This window comes from Aethalodelphis obliquidens, unplaced genomic scaffold (assembly GCF_003676395.1).
Source record: "Aethalodelphis obliquidens isolate GAN/ISIS:26980383/991018 unplaced genomic scaffold, ASM367639v1 scaffold2, whole genome shotgun sequence".
NCBI lineage: Eukaryota > Metazoa > Chordata > Mammalia > Artiodactyla > Delphinidae > Aethalodelphis > Aethalodelphis obliquidens.
In genome coordinates, this window is record NW_020837946.1 from 68,976,847 (window position 1) to 68,999,532 (window position 22,686).

A 22,686-nucleotide genomic window follows, 5' to 3' on the forward strand; every position below is an offset into this window, starting at 1 on the left:
CGCCGTGGAGCACAGGCTCCGGACGCGCAGGTCCAGCGGCCATGGCTCACGCACCCAGAAACTCTGCGGCATGTGGGATCCTCCCGAATCGGGGCACGAACCCGTGTCCCCTGCATCGGCAGGTGGACTCTCAACCACTGCACCACCAGGGAAGCCCTAGTTAAATTTTATTCTAAAAAAAAAAATGAAAATTTTAAAATATGAGTATGTCCCAAACATTGCATGGATCATACTTATACCAAAAAAATTATTCGCTGTTTACACGCTGATAATATACAAGGCATCCTATATATTATCTGGCAACCCGACAAATGACTCAACATTTGGGCAAACTCTTTAAGTTGTGCCTCCTAATTATATCTGTAAGGTCGGATCTTAACAAACGGCACCGCGAAACAGAGGAAAGCTTCAAGTGAGCTTTATTAGGGAGCGCTCGCGGGCGAGGTTCACTGGTACGAGAGAAAGGGGCCAGAGAAGTCGCACCCGGGCGAGGGTTAGGCAAGATTTTATAGGGGAAGAAGGGAAAAGGGTGTGGTGAATCTGGGAGGGCGCAGGGTATTCCTTATTTGGTGGTCTTTTTGGGTATCCTGGGGGACCGTTAGTCCCGCCCCTCAAAAGGCGGGAAGGCTGGTCTGGGTTCAAAGTCCCCAGGTCAGTTCCTGGAACTGGGTGGTCCGGAATGTCTCCAGGGCAGTTTCTGGAACTGGGTGGTCCGGAGATTTCGGTCTGATGCAATCTGTGAATCTGATTGTGTTCCCCTGCCTCGGGCCAGTTGGCCTCACAATATCCACCGAGGAACAGCTTGGTTTTTAATCACTTGGTGCAAAGTTAAATGCTCAATTACTTTGATTTATTAAGTAATACTCATTGACAGTTCTGCTTTTCTCTGGAGCTCAAATGAATTTTGTAGCTCCAGCTTGAAAAGGACAGGACACACACAGTGACCAGACAGCTGTAGACTTAGTTTAAAAACAAACAAAAAGACCACAATGATATTATTTTGAGTTATCTCTGAAGAATAAGACAACTACTAAAATGTTTCTTAAAAATAAGAATGTGGAAGAAAATGTCATCTATTAGCAGAGGAAATCAACCTTGCAAAGCTGAGTAACTGTTGGTCAGTTATATTACAGAGGAGGAACCTGTTGAACTTTGTGAAACCTAATTTTCTCAGGAAGAGATAGAAAGGAAGATTGCTAAGGTACAAGCCACTCTTGACAAAATGTGCATTGGTTCCCCTAACACAATAAGAAATACTTTAGCCCGTGAGGTTAAATTATTGGCATAAATAAATAAAGGGGGATGGTAAAACCAATTTGATAAGAGGAAAGAACATTTGACTCATTAAAGCATCAAGTGATAAAGCATTACAAAGCAAAACAAATCATTGCGAAGTTTTATTCTAATTGATTTAACTGCGTATTCAAAGAAATACTCAGAGAGGATCAAGTGTTTTACATTTACAATCTTAGTCTAAATCTCTGGTCAGAATTTTTGTGCATCTTCTTTTCATCATACTAGCCTTACCAATGCATTACATTTTTTTCAAAACTCCATGGGTTCCTTGCATTTCTACACATGTGGTTTCAAGATAGGGATTGTATTTTCCTCAAGGGCAGAGAGAAGATTTGCTGCAAGATAGCAAAGCTAATTTCTCCTTCCAGGGCAAACTTTGCTTAGGTTTGCTAGCAGGACTTTCCTAAGCTTAGAGTTCCTTCATGCTGATTCAAACCCACTGCTTCTGCATCACCATTTCACTCAGTGGAACTTGGGAGCAAAAGGAATGCATGAGAACCTGAAGCTCATGCTGCCTGTGCTGTTAGTAACAAAGTTCTTTGTCTCTGACAGAGGAATCTCATGCCTTCTGTCAACTTCTATGAAATTGTGGCAGGCTACTTGTTAGCTTGCAAGTAGGATAAAATATCTGATCCTTTGATGTTCTAGGCAATGTGTCTCTTTCTTAGAGAAAGAACTACGCAGGGAAGTTCCTACTGAAGGGTAGCAGAATATGCTACCCCAAAATATGCCACTTTGGCATAAGGATTATTTTAAACTGAAGGCAACTGAGAAGAAACAGATACAAGAAAAGCTCTCTACTCGCCAGTTGCCTAACAACAGGACCAAAGGGTCCCTCTTCCCCTCTCTACCAAGGACAGAAGTGAATACTCTGAGACAAGTTTAGTCCCTTATCAATAAAGAAGGCAGGGACTTAAATCTGCATAACAAATCTTATGTTTGTTTATCTTTCTTTTCCTGGTAACCTCCCCGTAGCTAGTTTCCCCACACCTTTCTTTTCTCTTTAGCTGGAGATGGTATTTAAGCTGAAGTTCTAAGACACCTCTGAGAATTATTCATTTTTCTCTGGGTATCTCCTATGCATACATGAGGATTCGTGTTAATAAACCTCTGGGCTTTTTTTTCTCTTGTTCATCTGTTTTTTGTCGTAGAGATCTCAGCCAAGAACTCAGAAGGGTAAAGGGAAATTGACTTTACCTCCCATACACTATCATGTGAGATACAGAAAGGATTTTCTACACTATAGTCTGCTTTATCTCTGTCTCTAAACCTAGTATTTCATATTATAAATTTTCTAGTATAGGAACTTACAATAAGTCAATAAAGAGTATTTTTTTAAAGTAACTGTATGTTCAAGCCACCCAACATGGCTGTTCTCTTGGTCTCTGTACATCCCCTGCTTGACCCGGCCTGCTTCACCTACACCCTACTCACCTGACTAACCTCCCCACATACTTGCCCCAGGCCTTAGCTAATCGCTGGTACTTTAGCCACAGTGATAGCTTATCAAAGGGGCAGTGAGAGGCGTGCTCCTCTGCTGGTTTTCCTGGTAACCAATGAGCGAACCTGATGTCAATTCCCCCTCTAATTGGTAACCCACTGTCCCCGGAGCAAAGACTGCCCCATGTCCTCCCACTGTCCCCCACACATGGAGGGGTGTCGCTCCAGGACCTTGCTTCAGATGTCTAAGCTCCCCCATCCAATAAACCACTGATGTCTCTGTTGCTGACTCCGGGCTCTTTCTTCGGTCTTGGAACTGGTTAAGTACAGGGCTTGCAGGGCTGCTTAGTGCAGCCCAGCAGTAATAGTAATGAAAATTTGCTCCATGATTCAGTGAGCATTGAATGAACAATATCATCTTATGAAAATGTAATGTATAAAAAATAATTTTAGGGGCGGAATCAAGATGGCATATTAGGAGGATGTGGTATTCACGTCTCCTCACAACTAGGGCACCTACCAGGCACCGGTGGGGGACCACGGACACCTAAGGGGATGGGAGGAACCCCCAGCGACCGGGTAGGACGTGGGGCATGGGGGGGGTGAAGGGGGAGGAGAAGTGGAGGCGGGACGGGACAGGCGCCCCTGAGGGGCAGCTGGGGGAGGGGAAGGGATCCCACGCCCGAAGGGGGAAATTAGGGAACAACTGGGAGGGCAGAGGATCAAAAGGGAGTGTGGCCAGGTTTCCCCTGCCCACTCGGACCCCCAGGAACCTGTTGAGATCCGGGGCCTGATCCTCTGCCCACCTAGGCTCCCTCCAGCTGTGCAGGTCCTGAGGGAGGGAAGGGGGAGCAAAAGTAAAGGCTGGACCTCCGGGACCCCTGAGGGGAAGCTGGGGGAGGGGAGGAGTTCCTACACCCAGTGGGACCCACCCACGGTTAGGGGTCCAGCAGCGACGGGGGAGACACTGGGGGAGACGGTACGGCAGGGCGTAAAGGAACAGAAGGGAACGGAGCCAGTGCTTTCCCTGTTCACTCAGGCACGGGGAAGCCTGTTGGGCTCCCGGGACTAATCCTCTGCCCTCGGAGCCTCCCTCCTGCTGTGCAGAACACAAGCCCCGCCCCTACACCCCCACCCAGGGCCCCACCTCTACACTCGGAGACCCCCTCCAACGAACTGGGCTTACACCCCACCCACACACCCTCACTCAGGGCCCTACCTGCAAACTCCAGAACTCCACCCTCTGGAGGCCCTCATTTCAGTGTGCTGCCTCTACCTTCTTCAGCAGGTCCTAGCAGAGGCCCCGCCCCACGCTCAAACGTCAACTCCCCACCCGCGAAGGTCCCACCCCAGCCTAAACCCCACCCCTGCCTGAGATCCACCCCACCCCCAGCTAAACTCCGTACCCATTGCCAAGGCTTTTTCTTTATTTTTTTTCCTTTACTTTTTCCTCCTTTAGATTGGGGCTCTGTTTTACCTTGTTGATTCATTGTTGTTGATTCTTTTATATTTTTATTTTTCCTAATAAATCTTTTATTTTTCTAATTTTATTTTATTCCTTATACTTTGTTAGTGATCTCTCCTTTTGGCTTGTTGCCCCGTCCCTGCCCCCCGCAACCTTTTTCCTTGTGGCAGTCGTTTCAATTATACTTTTATTTTTCCTAATATATTTTTTATCTTTCTAATTTTATTTTGTTTTTTATTCTTTGATATTGTACTCCTCCTTTTTTTCTTTCTTTCTTCCTTTTTTTTTTTTTTTAATGTGCCATGAAGCTTGTGGGATTTTGGTTCCCAGGCCGGAGGTCGGGCCCAAGCTCCTGTGCTGGGAGCTCCAAGTCCAAACCGCTGGACTAACAGAGAACCTCAGACCCCAGGGAATATCAATCAGAGTGAGGCCTCCCAGAAGTCCTCATCTCAGCACCAAGACCCAGCTCTATCCAACTGCCTGCAAATTCCAGTGCTGGACATCTCAAGTCAAACAACCAATAAGACAGGAGTACAGCACCTCCCATAAAAAAAAAAAAAAAAAAAAAAAAAAAAAAGTTACAGATGATGGAGCAAGGTAAAAGCTTACAAGATCAAATAAATGTAGATGAGATAGGCAACCTACCTGAAAAAGAATTCAGAGAAATGATAGTAAATCATTTTACTATCAAATCGAAAATATTGGAAACAGAATGGAGAAAATACAAGAAACATTTAACAAGGATCTAGAAGAACTAAAGAGCACACAAGCAGTTATGAACAACACAGTTGCTGAAATTAAAAATACTCGAGAAGGAATCTATAGCAGAATAACTGAGGTAGAAGAACGGATAAGTGACCTGGAAGATAAAATAGTGGAAATAACTACTGCAGAGCAGAATAAAGAAAAAAGAATGAAAAGCACTGAGGACAGTCTCAGAGACCTCTGGGAAAACATTAAATGCAGCAACAATCAAATTATAGGGGTCCCAGAAGGAGAAGAAAAGAGGAAAGGGTCTGAGAAAATATTTGAAGACATTACAGTCAAAAACTTCCCTAATATGGGAAGTGAAATAGTGAACAAGTCCAGGAAGCACGGAGAGTACCATACAGAATAAACCCAAAGTCAAACATGCTTAGACACGTATTAATCAAACTATCAAAAATTGAATACAAAGAAAAAGTATTAAAAGCAGCAAGGAAAAAGCAACAAATAACATACAAGGAAATCCCCATAAGGTTAACAACTGATTTTTCAGCAGAAACTCTGCAAGCCAGAAGGACATGGAAGGACATATTTAAAGTGATGAAATGGAAAAACCCACACCCAAGATTACTCTACCTAGCAAGGATCTCATTCAGATTCGATGGAGAAATTAAAACGTTTACAGATAAGCAAAAGTTAAGAGAATTCAGCACCACCAAACCAGCTTTACAACAAATGCTAAGGGATCTTCTCTAGGCAGGAAACACAAGACAAGGAAAACACCTACAAACACAAACACAAACCAATTAAGAACATGGTAATAGGAACATACATATTGATAATTACCTTAAATGTAAATGGATTAAATGCTCCAACCAAAAGACATGGACTGGCTGAATGGATACAAAAACAAGACTGGTACATATGCTGTCTACAAGAGACCCACGTCAGACCTAGGGACAAATACAGACTGAAAATGAGGAGTTGGAAAAGGATATTCCATGCAAATGGAAATCAGAAGAAAGCTGGAGTAGCAATTCTCATATCATACAAAATATACTTTAAGATAAAGACTGTTATAAGAGACAAAGAAGGACACTACATAATGATCAAGGGATCAATCCAAGAAGAAGATATAACAATTGTAAATATTTATGCACCCAACATAGGAGCACCTCAAAACATAAGGCAAATGCTAACAGCCATAAAAGGAGAAATCAACAGTAACACAATCATAGTAGGGGACTTTAACACCCCACTTTCACCAAGGGACAGATCATCCAAAATGAAAATAAATAAGGAAACACAAGCTTTAAATGACACATTAAACAAGATGAACTGAATTGATATTTATAGGACATTTTCACCCAAAAACAACAGAATACACTTTATTCTCAAGTGCTCATGGAACATTCTTCAGGATAGGCTATATCCTGGGTCACAAATCAAGCTTTGGTAAATTTAAGAAAATTGAAATCATATCAAGTATCTTTTCTGACCACAACGCTATGAGACTAGACATCAATTACAGGAAAAAAAACTAAAAAATACAAACATATGAAGGCTAAACAATATGCTACTAAATAACCAAGAGATCACTGAAGAAATCAAAGAGGAAATAAAAAAATACCTAGAAACAAATGACAATGAAAACACGATGACTCAAAACCTATGGGATGCAGCAAAAGCACTTCTAAGAGGAAAGTTTATAGCAATACAATCCTGCCTCAAGAAACATCTCAAATAAACAACCTAACCTTACATCTAAAGCAATTAGAGAAAGAAGAACAAAAAAACCCTGCAAAGTTAGCAGAAGGAAAGAAATCATAAAGATAAGATCAGAAATAAATGAAGAAGAAGTGAGGAAACAATAGCAAAGATCAATAAACCTAAAAGCTGGTTCTTTGGGAAGATAAACAAAATTGATAAACCATTAGCCAGACTCATCAAGAAAAAAAGGGAGATGACTCAAATCAAAAGAATTAGAAATGAAAAAGGAGAAGTAACAACTGACACTGCAGAAATACAAAGGATCATAAGAGATTACTACAAGCAACTATATGCCAAAAAAATGGACAACCTGGAAGAAATGGACAAATTCTTAGAAAATCACAACCTTCTGAGACTGAACCAGGAAGAAATAGAAAATATGAACAGACCAATCACAAGAGCTGAAATTGAAACTGTGATTAACAATCTTCCAACAAACAAAAGCCCAGTGCCAGATGGCTTCACAGGCAAACTCTATCAAACATTTAGAGAAGAGCTGACACCTATCCTTCTCAAACTCTTCCAAAGTATAGCAGAGGGAAGAACACTCCCAAACTCATTCTACGAGGCCACCATCACCCTGATAACAAAACCAGACAAAGATGTCACAAAAAAAGAAAACTATAGGCCAATATCTCTGATGAACATAGATGCAAAAATCCTCAACAAAATACTAGCAAACAGAATCCAATAGCACATTAAAAGGATTATACACCATGATCAAATGGGGTTTACCCCAGGAATGCAAGAATTCTTCAACATATGCAAATCAATCAATGTGATACACCATATTAACAAATTGAAGGATAAAAACCATATGATAATCTCAATAGATGCAGAAAAAGCTTTTGAGAAAATTCAACACCCATTTATGATTAAAAACTCTCCAGAAAGTAGGCATAGAGGGAACTTACCCCAACATAATAAAGTCCATATATGAAAAACCCACAGCCAGCATCATTCTCAATGGTGAAAAACTGAAAGCATTTCCTCTAAGATCAGGAAAAAGACAAGGTTGCCCATTCTCACCACTATTATTCAACATAGTTTTGGAAGTTTTAGCCACAGCAATCAGAGATGAAAAAGAAATAAAAGGAATCCAAATTGGAAAAGAAGTAAAACTGTCACTGTTTGCTGATGACATGATAATATACATAGAGAATCCTAAAGATGCTACCAGAAAACTCCTAGAGCTAATCAATGAATTTGGTAAAGTAGCAGGATACAAAATTAATGCACAGAAATCTCTTGCATTCCTATACACTAATGATGAAAAACCTGAAAGAGAAATTAAGGAAACACTCCCATTTACCATTGCAACAAAAAGAATAAAATACCTAGGAATAAACCTACCTAAGGATACAAAAGACCTGTATGCAGGAAACTATAAGACACTGTTGAAAGAAATTAAAGATGATACAAACAGATGGAGAGATATACTATGTTCTTGGATTGGAAGAATCAACATTGTGAAAATGATTATACTACCCCAAAGCATCTACAGATTCAATGCAATACTTATCAAACCACAAATGGCATTTTTCACAGAATTAGAACAAAAAATTTTACAATGTGTATGGAAACACAAAAGATGCTGAATAGCCAAAACAACCTTGAGAAAGAAAAATGGAGCTGGAGGAATCAGGCTCCCAGACTTCAGACTATACTACAAAGCTACAGTAATCAAGACAGTATGGTACTGGCACAAAATCAGAAGTATAGACCAATGGATCAGGATAGAAAGCCCAGAGATAAACCCACGCACATGTGGTCACCTTATCTTTGATACAGGAGACAAGAGTATACAATGGAGAAAAGACAGCCTCTTCAATAAGTGGTGCTGGGAAAACTGGACAGCTACATGTAAAATAATGCAGTTAGAACACTTCCTAACACCACAAACAAAAATAAACTCGAAATGGATTAAAAGGGCTTCCCTGGTGGCGCAGTGGTTAAGAGTCCACCTGCCGATGCAGGGGACACGGGTTCATGCCCTGGTCCGGGAAGATCCCACATGCCATGGAGCAGCTGGGCCCGTGAGCCATGGCCTCTGAGCCTGCGCCTCCAGAACCTGTGCTCTGCAACGGGAGAGGCCACAACAGTGAGAGGCCCGCGTACCGCAAAAAAAAAAAAAAAAAAAAAAAAAAGGATTAAAGACCTAAATGTAAGGCCATACACTATAAAAGTCTTAGAAGAAAACATAGGCAGAGCACTCTATGACATAAATCACAGCAAGATCCTTTTTGACCCACCTCCTAGAGAAATGGAAATAAAAATAAACAAATGGGACCTAATGAAACTTAAAAGCTTTTGCACAACAAAGGAAACTATAAACAAGATGAAAAGACAACCCTCAGAATGGGAGAAAATATTTGCAAATGAAGCAACTGACAAAGGATTAATCTCCAAACTATACAAGCAGCTCTTTGCAGCTCAGTATCAAAAAAACAAACATCCCAATGCAAAAATGGGCAGAAGACCTAAATAGACGTTTCTCCAAAGAAGATATACAGATTGCCAAAAACACATGAAAAGGGCTTCCCTGGTGGTGCAGTGGTTGAGAGTCCGTCTGCTGATGCAGGGGACACGGGTTCGTGCCCCGGTCCGGGAAGATCCCACATGCCGCAGAGCGGCTGGGCCCGTGAGCCATGGCCGCTGAGCCTGCGCATCCGGAGCCTGTGCTCCGCAATGGGAGACGCCACACAGTGAGAGGCCCGCGTACCTCAAAAAAAAAAAAAAAAAAAAAGAGTGATGATATAGCATCTCAGTGCAAGCAACAGTGAGAATCTGTTACCACCCTTAGACTGAGGGGGCAAGGCAAGGAAGCAGCCACTGAAACCTGGAGGTAGTAGCTGTGTGGAGTGGGCCACCTGACGTGACCTTCAGTAGAGGGAGGCACAATGAACTGGATGGAAGGGAACTGAGGAACAAATACCACAGCCTCACTCTCTTCCCTGCCTCCGATTTCCTTTCAATGCTTCCACTGGCTGATCCCAATCAGAAAAAAGAGAATTCAAGGACACAATTCATAAAGGTCAGCCTCCCAGGGAACAGTTCAATGTAGAGGAGGGTGGAGCATGGATCGTTAGAGGCAAGTGGAAAAGATCAAACACAGTGAACAAAAATAACTCTCGTAACTTACATTTATAATCCTGCCAAAGTTTAATGACTCTTCAATTAGAGACTCAACTTACATAATTTTTCTGTAAGGCAAAAATCCAGATAAGTTGCCTAAAGTTAGTATTTATAGAATAATTATATCAAATGGTGAATCTCTCTTTAATTAAATCCAAATGCTTGATTGAGCAACTAGGCTATGGAGATGAGAGAGGGAGAATGAAAGAGAATCCAGGTTTTTATTCAGCCACCATGATTCCAGTACAGACTCGAGCCACCCATTACAAGAAGCACTGTGGCAACCAGCCCAGAAGAGGAGGTGGGGTGGTGCAGGGAGGAGAAAGGAGGATGTAACCTAGCAACAGAATCTTTGGGCCGCAGTTTGCTCATAAATTTTCAAAATGGAAGTTAGTGATATCAGAAAACGTAATTAAATCAGGAGAAAGTACCAAAAAGGTGTGAGTGAGGACATAGCAAATATCTAGGTATATGAGTAAGAAAGATCAAATATTTTTAAAAATTAAAATTCCTGTGCAAAATGTCTTTCTGTACAGTATTTTAAATACATGTACACATAAAGTAAAAAACTGTTTGGAAGGAAACAGAACTGATTTCTATTGGAAAATGCACGTGCCTAAAATAGAGGGTTTTCAGTATAAATTGGAAAAATTAAATGATTATAGTCTCCACCTTAAAGTATTAACTAAGCAAACATGTATCTTCAAGCTTATGACCCTATGATAGTTATTCAAGAATGAAAAAAATAGTTGATATTTAGATCAATTTTGATATTTCCTCCTGATTGATATCTGAGAAACATTCATGTAGAAAACTATCAGCTAACCATATCATGCAGATAATAATACCTATAACAGAACAATTTCCCTTTATTTACTGATTTCATTCATTCAGACACACTCTCTGACTTCAAGAGAATATGTTAATTGGTACACTAACTACATTTTCTTATTTTCTGTATTTTTAATGTTCTGGGATCTGGGTCCTCACTGACTGTCCCTCCCAGGAATAACCACTTCTTAGAGGTAGCAAAAGACTGAACAGGGAGTGTGCCTTTCATCGCAAACTAGCCAGTCCAGAGCACAAACTCTGAACTATCTCCTCTCGCTGGCTCTTACTTGTCAAGAGGCAGTATCCTCTGCACTAATCTTCCTGGGGCCAGATACCAGGCACCTAGAAGAAACAGCTTCTCTGCCCCAGAGCCTGCTAAAATTATTCAAACCAGCCAATTCTAACCCTGCTTACCCTGCCCTGCCTGGTCATTCCCATGGAAACCAAAATAAAGGCTCCCACCCCAGGCTTTCCCCTTACTCCTTCTACCTCCTGACTGACCCTGGTGCTTCCCTATGTGGTCCTGCATGGTCTGGTGTGCCCCCTCCTCTTGGAAACTGTAACAAACTGTTGTTTTTTGTGGGGTTTTTTTGCGGTATTCGGGCCTCTCACTGTTGTGGCCTCTCGCGTTGCGGAGCACAGGCTCCGGACGCGCAGGCTCAGCGGTCATGGCTCACGGGCCCAGTCGTTCCGTGGCATGTGGGATCTTCCCGGACCGGGGCACGAACCTGTGTCCCCTGCATCGGCAGGCGAACTCTCAACCACTGCGCCACCAGGGAAGCCCCTAACAAACTGTTTTTTCAATGGCAATCGCCTCCTGATCTGTTGTCCTCATCATACTGGAATAACAATAAAACCTTCATTTTAAAACAATTGGTTCTAGTCATTATTGTCTATTTTAACTCTTGAAGGAACTATGCAATAAATATTTTAGAGATTGATAATTGACTCCAAGTTCATCTATTGGCTGTGTGACGTTGGGCAGAATAATACAACTTCTATGAATCTCAGTGCACCTTTGCAAAATGGGGAAATTCCCTACTAGCAGATAAATTAATCCTCTTTCTGTTCTCTGTTTTTATAAGATATAATACTTTATACTAAATTATCTTCCCATTGGGAAATGTAGATTATATCCCTTTTCTGTTATCTGGCAAAAAAAAAAAAAATCTATAATTGTACCTAGTTACAGTTTCATTTACTTGAGACCAGCCAAACCAGTGCTGACACAATTAAGATTTGTTAGTTAAAACCCCACAAGGTGGCGGCAGAGGCAACACCATCAGCAGCCAGCAGCTCTACAGAGGAGCCTAAGGAAGGAAGGAATCAAGGCAAGTGCCTTTCTGGGAAGGGCGTGCATACACCTGAATGTCTAGGACTTGGCCTGTGCTGCTCTGGGTCTGCTGGGTCATCTAGGGTCCAGGGAACTTACTAAGCCACAGGCAGTGCTTGGCCTCACCTGAGATTCTGGGCCAGCTTTTAGAATTCATTTTGTGAGGAAGTTCAGGTTTTCTCTACAGTTCATTGTGATGTTCTACTAATACTGTATGTTACTATTATTCTTAATCCCTAATTAACAACACACAGCACATTTATGTGCACATAAGCAGTCTATTCCTGAAAAACAAAATATTTCTGACATGTAAAACATCACTTACAGTCCAAGCTTGCAGTCTTATTTACAGTCATCCATCTGTTAAAATCATAAATCCTTCATCTTAAAGTATTTTAAAAGAGATCATTTGTAGTAACAAAATAATTTGGACCACGCTATCATTAAAATTTTAAAAATCTCCCACATAGTACGATACGTCCCTCTTGAGGTTTTTAATTGCATTTGAGGGAGAAAGAGTCAATGAAATGAAACCCTCTGTGCTAATTAAGTTCTAAAATTGTGTACCACTTCTGAGGGGTGGGAAGGACCATGCAAGCTCCCCTAGAGCTGTTGAATCTTTATACCCTCAACACAAATATGCATATAGACACACAAATGCAACACACGGATACACACGTTCTAATTAGGAATTCGGAGGAGAAAAATTAAATTCTCTTAGGTGTATATCAGGAAATATTTTATTTTAAATAGTTTTAAATATTATAAAATTTAATTTTCCTAGCTGAGGTTGAACAAGCGGATGCTCTACTACTTGTTTCAGTTTTCACCTTGCAAACCAGTGTCCTTTTCATCATATGTTTAGTGCTAATTTTTTATATTTTTGTGCTTTTTGTTGGTGATTTCACTGTTTTAAATGGCCCCAAGCATAGTCCTGAAGTGTTAGCTAGTGTATCCAAGCACTGGAAGGCTGTGATGTGCCTCAAAGAGAAATATGTGTTAGATAAGCTTATTCAGGTGTGAGTTACAGTGTTGTTGACCCTGAGTATAATGTCAGTGGATTAACAATATATATTAAATAAGGGGTCTTTAAATAGAAACACACACAAAGCAAGGTTATGCATTGATTGGTTTTAAAAATGTTGTGAATTAGGCTCTCAGGAACCTAATACTTCCCCAGGAGAAGTCGTTCCATATTTGCTAATTCAGGGTGAGTTTATAGCGAGTAACGAGACTCCACTGTACTCTCTGTTGACCCTAGGCTAGCAGAGGCCCTCATCTCTAGTTCTCGACTCTGGCTGGAGAGTGGAATCACAGGTGGAATTGAAAGGAGAAATAATTGACAATAAAGTTCCAATTGTGGAGATTCTGATGCAATAAATAATTGTATATATGTCTCCCTGTGAGGCAAATATACAACTAGGCTTGAGAACAACTTTCTAGCTCACTTTGCCACCACAACAAAGAATTGAATGGCTGCTTTGGTACTTCCTATTGGGGATGCTCTTCAAGGGCAATGTGTGTGCTCAGGTAAGAAAAGCATCTAGAAAACAAATTTTTCTAGCTTTCTCTGGGTTATTTTTGTATTTTAATGGTCAAATAAAATGGCTTGAGCTCCTGTGACAAACAGTGTCTTACTATTAGAAATCAGAATTTTTTAGTATTTTGAGCAGGTATCACTTTATTTTAGGGGCGGTGTCACAGCCCAGTTCTAGCCAATGAGACATATAAAAAAAATTCTGCTGTGAGACTCCAGGGACACTTTTGTTTTCCTTCACTGTGGAGAAGGCAAGTGGGAGAAGCTCTATGTTCCATGCTGCTACAACCTACTTTTAACTGGAGTTGTAGGAAGAAATGATGTTCAGAGCTGTAGTAGCCATTTTGCAACCATGAGAGAAAAGCCCAGAAGGTTACAGGACACATCCCAGAGTTCTGACCTCAATGAGTCATTGGCTCTTCTTGTTATGTGAGAAAAATCAATTCCTGTTGCTGGGCCACACCTACTCAGGCATCGTCTTTACCTGGCAGCTGAAAGTATGCCTACTGAGATGGCCCTTCGTATCCTGTAGAGCATGGTAAGTCTGGCACATTCCTAAGATGTCTGACAATCCCTAGAGGGCTTATGCTCTCATTGTCTCTCTTGGATGGAATTCTCAATCTATGCTCCCTGTCTCACTTTCTACAGATACACTTTTCTCTCTGTGTAGCTCTGCTCCACCACATGGGGCCACTGCCTCTCCTTTATTAACCAAAGCACCACAACACAAACCCATTACATGTGGCAGCCTTTCATGGAAGACCTGGGACTAAGAAGAGTCAGTACAGCAAAGGCAACTCAGGAATGAACTTATTATATCCTGGCCACCCCTGCCGCAGGGAATCTCTCACAGATTCTTTCTCCCCTTGGAATGTCAATACAATCTACCTATGGAGATCTCTTCCTTGGAGATCTCTTCCTCACAGTTGAGGTCACCTCAGCTCACTCTCTGATGAACAGATGTTGAGTGTGTATAGGTATGTGCACACACATGCATTTACACATATATTTGTGCAATTAAATATTGGTAGGAAATGCATTTGAAATATTAATAATGCCTATCTCTGGGTGATAGGATTATAAGTAATTCATATAATCTTCTTCAATATGATGTGATTTTCCCCCTGAAATTTCTACAGTGAATATAAACTATTTTTTAAATAAAAATTAATTTTTTAAAAAGGGTCCAATTCTGGAACAAATCTGCTGGGCAGCATGTCTGGCAATAGGCTATGAAATATATTCAAGTTCCGTGTATTAACTTAATATACCAACATTTGTCACAAAGCAATAATAACGCTAGCAACTTGGAATATTCTACTTCTACAATCTAAACGTTGAATTTCTTTTCCTCCCGGAGCTTTCTCTCCTTTCACCTCCACACCTTCCCCCTTCATTCTTATTAATACTGCTCTTCAAATTTAACACAATCTCTAGCCCTTGGGAAGCTCTCTAGAGCTGTAGTCTCCAAGTACTTTGTTCTTTTATTTTTTATAAATGTATTTATTTTTTTGCTGCGTTGGGTCTTTGTTTCTGTGCGAGGGCTTTCTCTAGTTGTGGCAAGCGGGGGCCACTCTTCATCGTGGTGCGTGGGCCTCTCACTATCGTGGCTTCTCTTGTTGCGGAGCACAGGCTCCAGACGCGCAGGCTCAGTAGTTGTGGCTCACGGGCCCAGTTGCTCCGCGGCATGTGGGATCTTCCCAGACCAGGGCTCGAACCCGTATCCCCTGCACTGGCAGGCAGATTCTCAACCACTTCGCCACCAGGGAAGCCCCAAGTACTTTGTTCTTGATCCCTATCAGTTAAAATATTTGAACACGGACCCCTATATATATATATATATATATTTAGAAAATCTTTACGTGTACAAATATAATGACATATCCTAAAATACAAACAACAATACAAACTTAAAAGTAAGGGATCAGGGCTTCCTTCCCTGAGAGGCCCGCGTACCTCAAAGAAAAAAAAAGTAAGTGATCAGACAAAAGTGAAATAAGATTTTAAAATGCAACTGATATAATCTACTGTATTAATAATAAAAATAGTTTGTAATTGACAATGCTTTATTTTTTTTTTTGAAATCTTAGTGTAACCATGTGATTTAGCAGCTCAAAAGTTTGGTTCAATTTATCTCAATATTTGATTTCAATAACTCATCCTACAGCAATAACTTCTGTCTCCTAATCCTACTTCAAGACTTTGTCAGCTATATAGGAGCAGAGGTGAAATGAAAATATTTAACTAAGTATATGGGGTGGGTATTAAGCAACTAGGGCAGCCACTCCTCAATCAGAATGGACACAGGCCGAGACATCTAACCACACACTGCTCACCAGCTAAATGTCAACCAGGATTTCAAGGAAAAGACAATGGCACTCTACCTACAGTTGACTGTAGTTTGTTCTTGAGCATTTATTGTAAAATAAGGTAAAAGAAAAAGAAAAGCTCAGCCAATTTATGCCTTTGAGGTAAAGGTGTTGTTTTAAAGGTATGAAAATATGCAAGTAACTGCTTTTAAAAGGAATTAAGCTATGGAGGAAGTATTTAGAAAAATGGATGTTTGGAAAATGTTTCACTGACACCTGATTTTTTTGCCAAAACTTTTCATTATGTTGAAAAGCTTTCACATGTGCACACTTAAAACCAAAAGTTTATAACTGAATTTTTGGAAGTAATTAAGAAATGGGTATCATGATCTAGTAAACTTAGAATTTTTTTCTATTTTGGACCTATTTATGTTTTTGAAATATAAACAATATCCTTTTTTTAACATCTTTATTGGCATATACTTGCTTTACAGAGTTGTGTTAGTTTCTGCTGTGCAGCAAAGTGAATCAGTTATACATATACATATATCCCCATATCCCCTCCCTCTTGTGCCTCCCTGCCACCCTCCCTATCCCATCCCTCTAGGTGGTCACAAAGCACCCAGCTGACCTCCGTGCACTATGCGGCTGCTTCCCACTAGCTACCTATTTGAGAATGGACCTGAGGACATGGGGAAGGGGAAGGGTAAGCTGGGACGAAGGGAGAGAGTAGCATTGACATATAAACGGTATCCTTTCAATAAACTTTTCTGCTAAATCAGCCTATCAGCTTTTGTTTCTTGCAAAAAGGGATCCTGTGTAAGTATCAGTTAGATGGCTAGTTATTATATAATGTTTATGTGTATAACTAAGTTATTTCCTCTATCAACTGTACATTCGTTGAGGGCGAGCAACATCTCTTACTCATCGTTTGTATAAAAATGCTGGCAGTCATGTATAGGGCATGTATAACATGCCAGGACTAGTGCTAAGTGCTTCCAACAACCTTATGACATAGTACTGGTATCATTATCATTCTCGTTTTACAACTGAGAAATTTGAGGTTATTTTCCTAAGATCACACAGCAATTAAGAGGCAGTGCTGAGATGTGAATCCTGATATCCTGAGCTCACAGTCTCTAAGCTTAATCACAGCTCTATTCTGCTAGTCAAAGGGCATCTAACTGTAAATTACACAGAATAGGCTCTTTATTGATACAATTTAGTAAACAAGTGAAAAAAACAGAGCATCAATTCTAGAAGCATTTCCTCATCAAATTAAATTTATTGTCATTTTCTTTGGAAAAGGCATTAATGCCATGTGTGGCCATTAAATTATAGTTCTAGTTTGTCAAAGAAGTGGCAGTTATGATTTTTACTACTTCTTAGCTGTAGAAAACTCAAATGGTAAGTTGGATAACAGCAAGAATCTGTTATCTAGCATCTTCCTGAACTACAATTTAAAAAACAAAATGCTAAAAGGTGACTTTTAAAACTGATGGAGACTGAAATACTTCTTTTGGGTTTAAAAAGAAAAGGCAGCTCTAGAAAAAAGGAAAAGACACAGTACAGTATGACTTCCTACCTCAAAGGAGAAAGGAAACAGAAACTTATGTTTAGAAACAATAAGGAGGATGATAATAAAAGTTATATGAAGAAATGTGACAGAGGAAACCCCTATTAAAACAAAAACTAAACTAAACTAAACCATGGTGCAAAAATATAGATGAAGAAAAAGGATACATTTTGAGAGATTGGCTTTCTTTTTCCTCAACTTCTTTCCTCCAGCAGTGGCTCTATCAAGACTATGGTAGGGCTTTCCTGGTGGCGCAGTGGTTGAGAGTCCGCCTGTTGATGCAGGGGACGCGGGTTCGTGCCCCGGTCCGGGAGGATCCCACATGCCGCGGAGAGGCTGGGCCCGTGAGCCATGGCCGCTGAGCCTATGCGTCCGGTGCCTGTGCTCCTCAACAGGAGAGGCCACAACAGTGAGAGGCCCGCGTACCACAAAAAAAAAAAAAAAAAAAGACTATGGTAGATTCCTGAAAATAAAGAGGTTTATATTTTCCCGCAGGATCAGTCCTCATCACTCAATCTTCATGCAGCAAAGTGACTCTTACCTGAAAGTAAATATGTATTGATAATTTTTATTGATGGGTATTATGTGATGCTAACGGTGAGGGTCAGGAGAGGGCATCTATATGAAAAATCAACCAGTGAAATTGCAATGTGCATTATTAGCTAGATCTTACCAGAGTCCTCATAGCACTTATCCTCACCTGGCACACTGTATATTTTCTAGTTATTATTTATTTTCTGTCTTCCCACTCCCATTAGAATGTCAGACCCATAAAAGTAGGAACTTTGTTTAGTTTTATAAACTGCTCCTAGAGCAACACTGGTCACATAGTAGGTTCTTTTTTTAAAAAAAAAAATAGATTTACTTAGTTAATTTATTTTTTGGCTGCTTTGGGTCTTCGTTGCTGTGCGCGGGCTTTCTCTAGTTGCAGTGAGCGGGGACTACTCTTCGTTGGCAGTGCGAGGGCTTCTCATTGCGGTGGCTTCTCTTGCTGTGGAGCATGGGCTCTAGGTGCGCAGGCTTCAGTAGTTGTGGCACACAGGCTCAGTAGTTGTGGCACATGGGCTTAGGCTTAGTTGCTCCGCGGCATGTGGGATCTTCCCGGACCAGGGCTCGAACCCATGTCTCCTGCATTGGCAGGCGGATTCTTAAGTGCCACCAGGGAAGCCCCACATAGTAGGTTCTTAATAACAATTTTTTAAGTGATTGAATGAATGATATAATCTAAATACCAAACATTTAAACTTCCACTTTTGACCCTCTTTCACCAGAACAGCAATTCTGTGGTGTTAAGAAGATGTCATTATTTCCCCATATTTAATAAGCAACCCCTTTTTATTCCCCAATGTTTGAAACTAAAGGACGGATGGATGAGTAACAGGGGACAGAATATTTTTTGGTTTGTTTGTTTTTGCTTTAACATACTGAATAAAACCTGCCAGCACCTGAGGGGGTGAGGGGGACTTTAATAGCCCTAACAGATATCTTTGTAGACACATAACTAAAATTGATAATTTGAATACTTCTGTAGAAATGTCTAATGTGGTTATCTTCTACCTACAAGATAAAGTCTCCAAAGTAAATAAAGATATGGTAATATTTTATGAAGAAACAGCAAAGAATAGCATAAATCAGGCTCACCTGCAAGGCCAAGGTTCTATTTCACTTCAACAACTTTCACTGTGTGTTTGACATTAAGCCAGCTGCCGGGTCAAGGCAAATAAAATTCCCATTCAGGGGGAAAATCAGCAAGGGCCTACTATTTGTAGAGTATTGTACTGGTCCTGTGTAAATATGTCCTTTCTTCAAGCAGCTTACAATCCTTGGGGAAGAAAAAAGGCTTAGCTACATAATATAATTAGCAAATAATATAAGACGACAGCTATAAAGTACTCAATTGGGTATTTTCTATGCCTCCGGTAAATACAAAGATTCTGTGTTTCACTTATCCAGTCCCAAACTCCACCAAGCTTCCCTGGCCTATCCAAACTTCATTGAATGTGCATTGCTAGCAGATTCCTTTTCCTAAATATATCTTTTTGACAGCCTAAATGACCCCTTCCTCCTCCATATAATTCTGGACCATGAGGTTCTCATTATGAAGCAGATAAGCTACCACCCACAGTCATCCAGGGTTGCAGAACACCTGAATGAGTAGCCACGTGAAGGACTCACATTTATGTGGCTTCTGTACCGAACCAAAGCTGCCACTTCTCAGTGTGGGTGTCTCTTCCCTCGTGACATAGACAAATGTTGATGTTTACTACAAGTTGGTACATTAGTTGCTAATTAAGTTCCTAGCTGCTTCAGCCAAAACTTGCTGTATTGAATCCAAGAAAAGAATGGCAGCTACATCAAAAATAAGTTGTTGGGGATTTTGTTTTGTTTTATTAAAGGAAAGTTGTATATTAAAGAATATGGGGAACTTACATACTGGGTGATGGGAAACCCTCAGTCTTGGCTTCCTCCTAAGCTGAGTTGTCGGTTCAAGTCCTTCAGCATCTGTCACCAGGCCTTGGTCAAAGCCAAATAAATACTACTATCTATGCATGAGGCGATACAGTTAATTGCTTATCATTACTTGCTCTTTTGCATACCCACCCACAAATTCCCAAAGAGTTACTTCTTGGGGACCCACAGAAGGGCAGGTTTGTTCTGGAAAGGGTACAGCGGTCACTTCATCCTGGGGTTCTGGGCTTAACACATCTCTGAAAAGATGTCTTCTTAGCTTCATCTCTCTGCCTGTCCCCTGTAATCTTACCACTCAGGCGCGGCCAGGGGCTGCCTGCATTCACCAGCCAAGGCTAACACCTTGCTGCTGACATCAGGGTCTGTGGCAGTTTCTCTTCCCCTCTGGCCTGGGAAGCCCCCAGTCACGCGCTTGCACCCCCTCCACATCTTAGCTGACGAGGGGTGATGTGAGACCGCCCTGGGAAAGAAGTCTGAATTTTAAGGCCGAACCCTGCAAGGTAGACGAAATACCCGCTGGCATTGCTGGAGCGCTGCTGTCTTACTCGCTGGAAGAGAGAATTCCCTTTCTTTTTCTTTTTCCCACAGGGCCCTTGACCGAAGGACTGTGCATACCGGAACCGACCAAAGGGTGGCTCCTCCCAGACCAGACACTCCCCGCCCGGCGGATTACGTGTGGAAAGTCCTGAAGAAGAGAATCGAAACAGAAACCGTAATCAGGCAAACTATAAAACTGCCTGGCGGAAAGCTGGCCCAGAAGCTTCCACCCCAGTGCGCAGACGAGGCGCACCGGTCCCCAGCCCCTGCGAGCGCCCGCCGCCGCCGCCGCCGCCGCCGCGTCCTGCCTACCTGCCCAGGTGCGACCGCGCCCTCGCGCGCCCACCTGGGCGTCGTGCAGGCAACCCCGTCGTTGCCAGGAGCATCGCTGCAGACCCTGCCGCTCCAAAGCAGCGGGCCACACATCTCATCCGCTGAGCTGAGAACAGCAACTTGTCCGTCTATTGGGGAGAATCTTCTCCGACCTCTGAGAAGGAAAGATGTCGTCGGATGGGTATTCCGCAGACAAGAATTTCTGCTATCTCATTTCGTGTTTCAGGGCCCGAGTGAAAATGTACATCCAGGTGGAGCCAGTACTGGACTACCTGACCTTTCTACCTGCAGAGGTGAAAGAGCAGATTCAGAGGACGGCCGCCACCACCGGGAACATGCAGGCAGCTGATCTGCTTCTGAACACCTTGGAGAAGGGGGCCTGGCCCCTCGGCTGGACTAGGATGTTTGTGGACGCCCTCCGGCTAGCAGGCAACCCCTTAGCCGCCCGCTACGTGAACCCTGAGCTCACAGACTTGCCCTCTCCATCCTTTGAGAATGCTCACGATGAGTGTCTCCAATTGCTGAACCTCCTTCAGCCCACACTGGTGGACAAGCTTCTGGTTACAGATGTCTTGGATAGATGTGTGATGGAAGAGCTGTTGACAGTTGAAGACAGAAATCGGGTAGGTGTCAGTTCAAATGGAGCTGGACTTGTAGGCAGATACAGGTATTGCAACTCGGGGTTGTTCCTCCATTTGCCCCATTCCAAATGTTCTTTGATATCTTTTGGTAAATTTGGATCCCTCCTTGAGAAGAGAATATCTAGGCTTTTGAAAACATAATTTTGAAAACGGCTACTTTTCTAATTCTTTCACTGAAATAAACTAAAGAGGAGTTAACTTTAGAATAATAATGTATGCTAATAGACAACATTTATTAAACACTTACTGTGTGCAATTAGTTTCATTTGCAAAATGTATTATCAGAGTTCATGCTCGCAATAATCTATTGAGGTTTTTTTTATGTTATTAACTGTGCCGTTTTACAGATGAGAAAACTGAGGCAGTTTAAATAACTTGCCGAAGTTCTCCCAGGAAGACATTAGCAGAGCTAGGGATTTAGTTCCTGATGGTGTGAAATTTTATGTCTTATTTTATAAAGTTCCATAGAACAGGGATCAGCAAACTATGATCCATGGGCTAAATCCAGCCCGAAAGCTAAGAATGGTGTTTAAATTTGTAAATTTTCAGTTCATAAAGAAAGTTTTCTTGGAACACAGCCAGTGCTCATTCATTTACATGCTATGATTGCTCTTGCGCTTTAAGAGCATTTGTACGGAGACGTATAGCCCACAAAGCCTAAAATATTTATTATCTGGGCTTTAAACAAAACATTTGCCAATCTCTGGCCTATATTATGCACTATACCATTTAATTTTGGTCCAAATGGGGAAACTACATAGTACACACACACAGACACACACACTTTTTTTTTCTTTACTCAAAGTTTCAACTCTCTGGGAATCAAAAATTGGAGACAATTAACTGAAAAAATATGTTGCTAGTTGCAGTTTTTCATATTAATAAAAGAATAGTGGACTTTTTACGTGGCATTTTGACAGGATGGATTTTACAGGTGACTTTACACTTAATGTTTTATTGTTCATTGTTTTTCAATGAGTGAGGATGTCCTGTGGAGTATAGAAATGCTCACCTATTTAAATCTGACTTACTCAGGGTGTGCGTCAAAAGTCTTATTTTGAAAGGCATGTAGGCAAATAAACCCATTTTGAGGGTCAAAGTCTAACATGCTATGATTTTTGACACTTTCTTTCTCTCTTTCTTTTTAATTCATCAACTGTTTGTATCCTTGTTACAAAGTTCTGGGCACGGGACTCGTATCAGCCTATGATGTGACTTGGTCTTTAGTGACTGAAGTTAATACTCCTTCGTCCACTTGACAGCCATAGGGCCTGTCCAAAGACCCAAGCATGCATCTAATTCTGAGGAC

At 41.4% G+C, this 22,686-nt stretch overlaps 1 protein-coding gene across 2 annotated transcripts in view; it reads left to right on the forward strand.

Annotated features, from left to right (window-relative positions):
- Positions 1–20,553: 20,553 nt before the first annotated feature.
- The window catches only part of IFIH1 (interferon induced with helicase C domain 1), a 56,158-nt gene continuing 54,025 nt past the window's right edge, over positions 20,554–22,686 (forward strand). The window contains exon 1 of one of the 2 annotated variants that reach the window (XM_027129762.1): positions 20,554–21,359. In XM_027129762.1, the coding sequence (XP_026985563.1) occupies positions 20,904–21,359 (456 nt within the window). In that variant the 5' untranslated portion in view covers positions 20,554–20,903. The remainder of the gene's footprint in view (positions 21,360–22,686) is intronic. The other variant, XM_027129756.1, reaches the window with a different exon arrangement.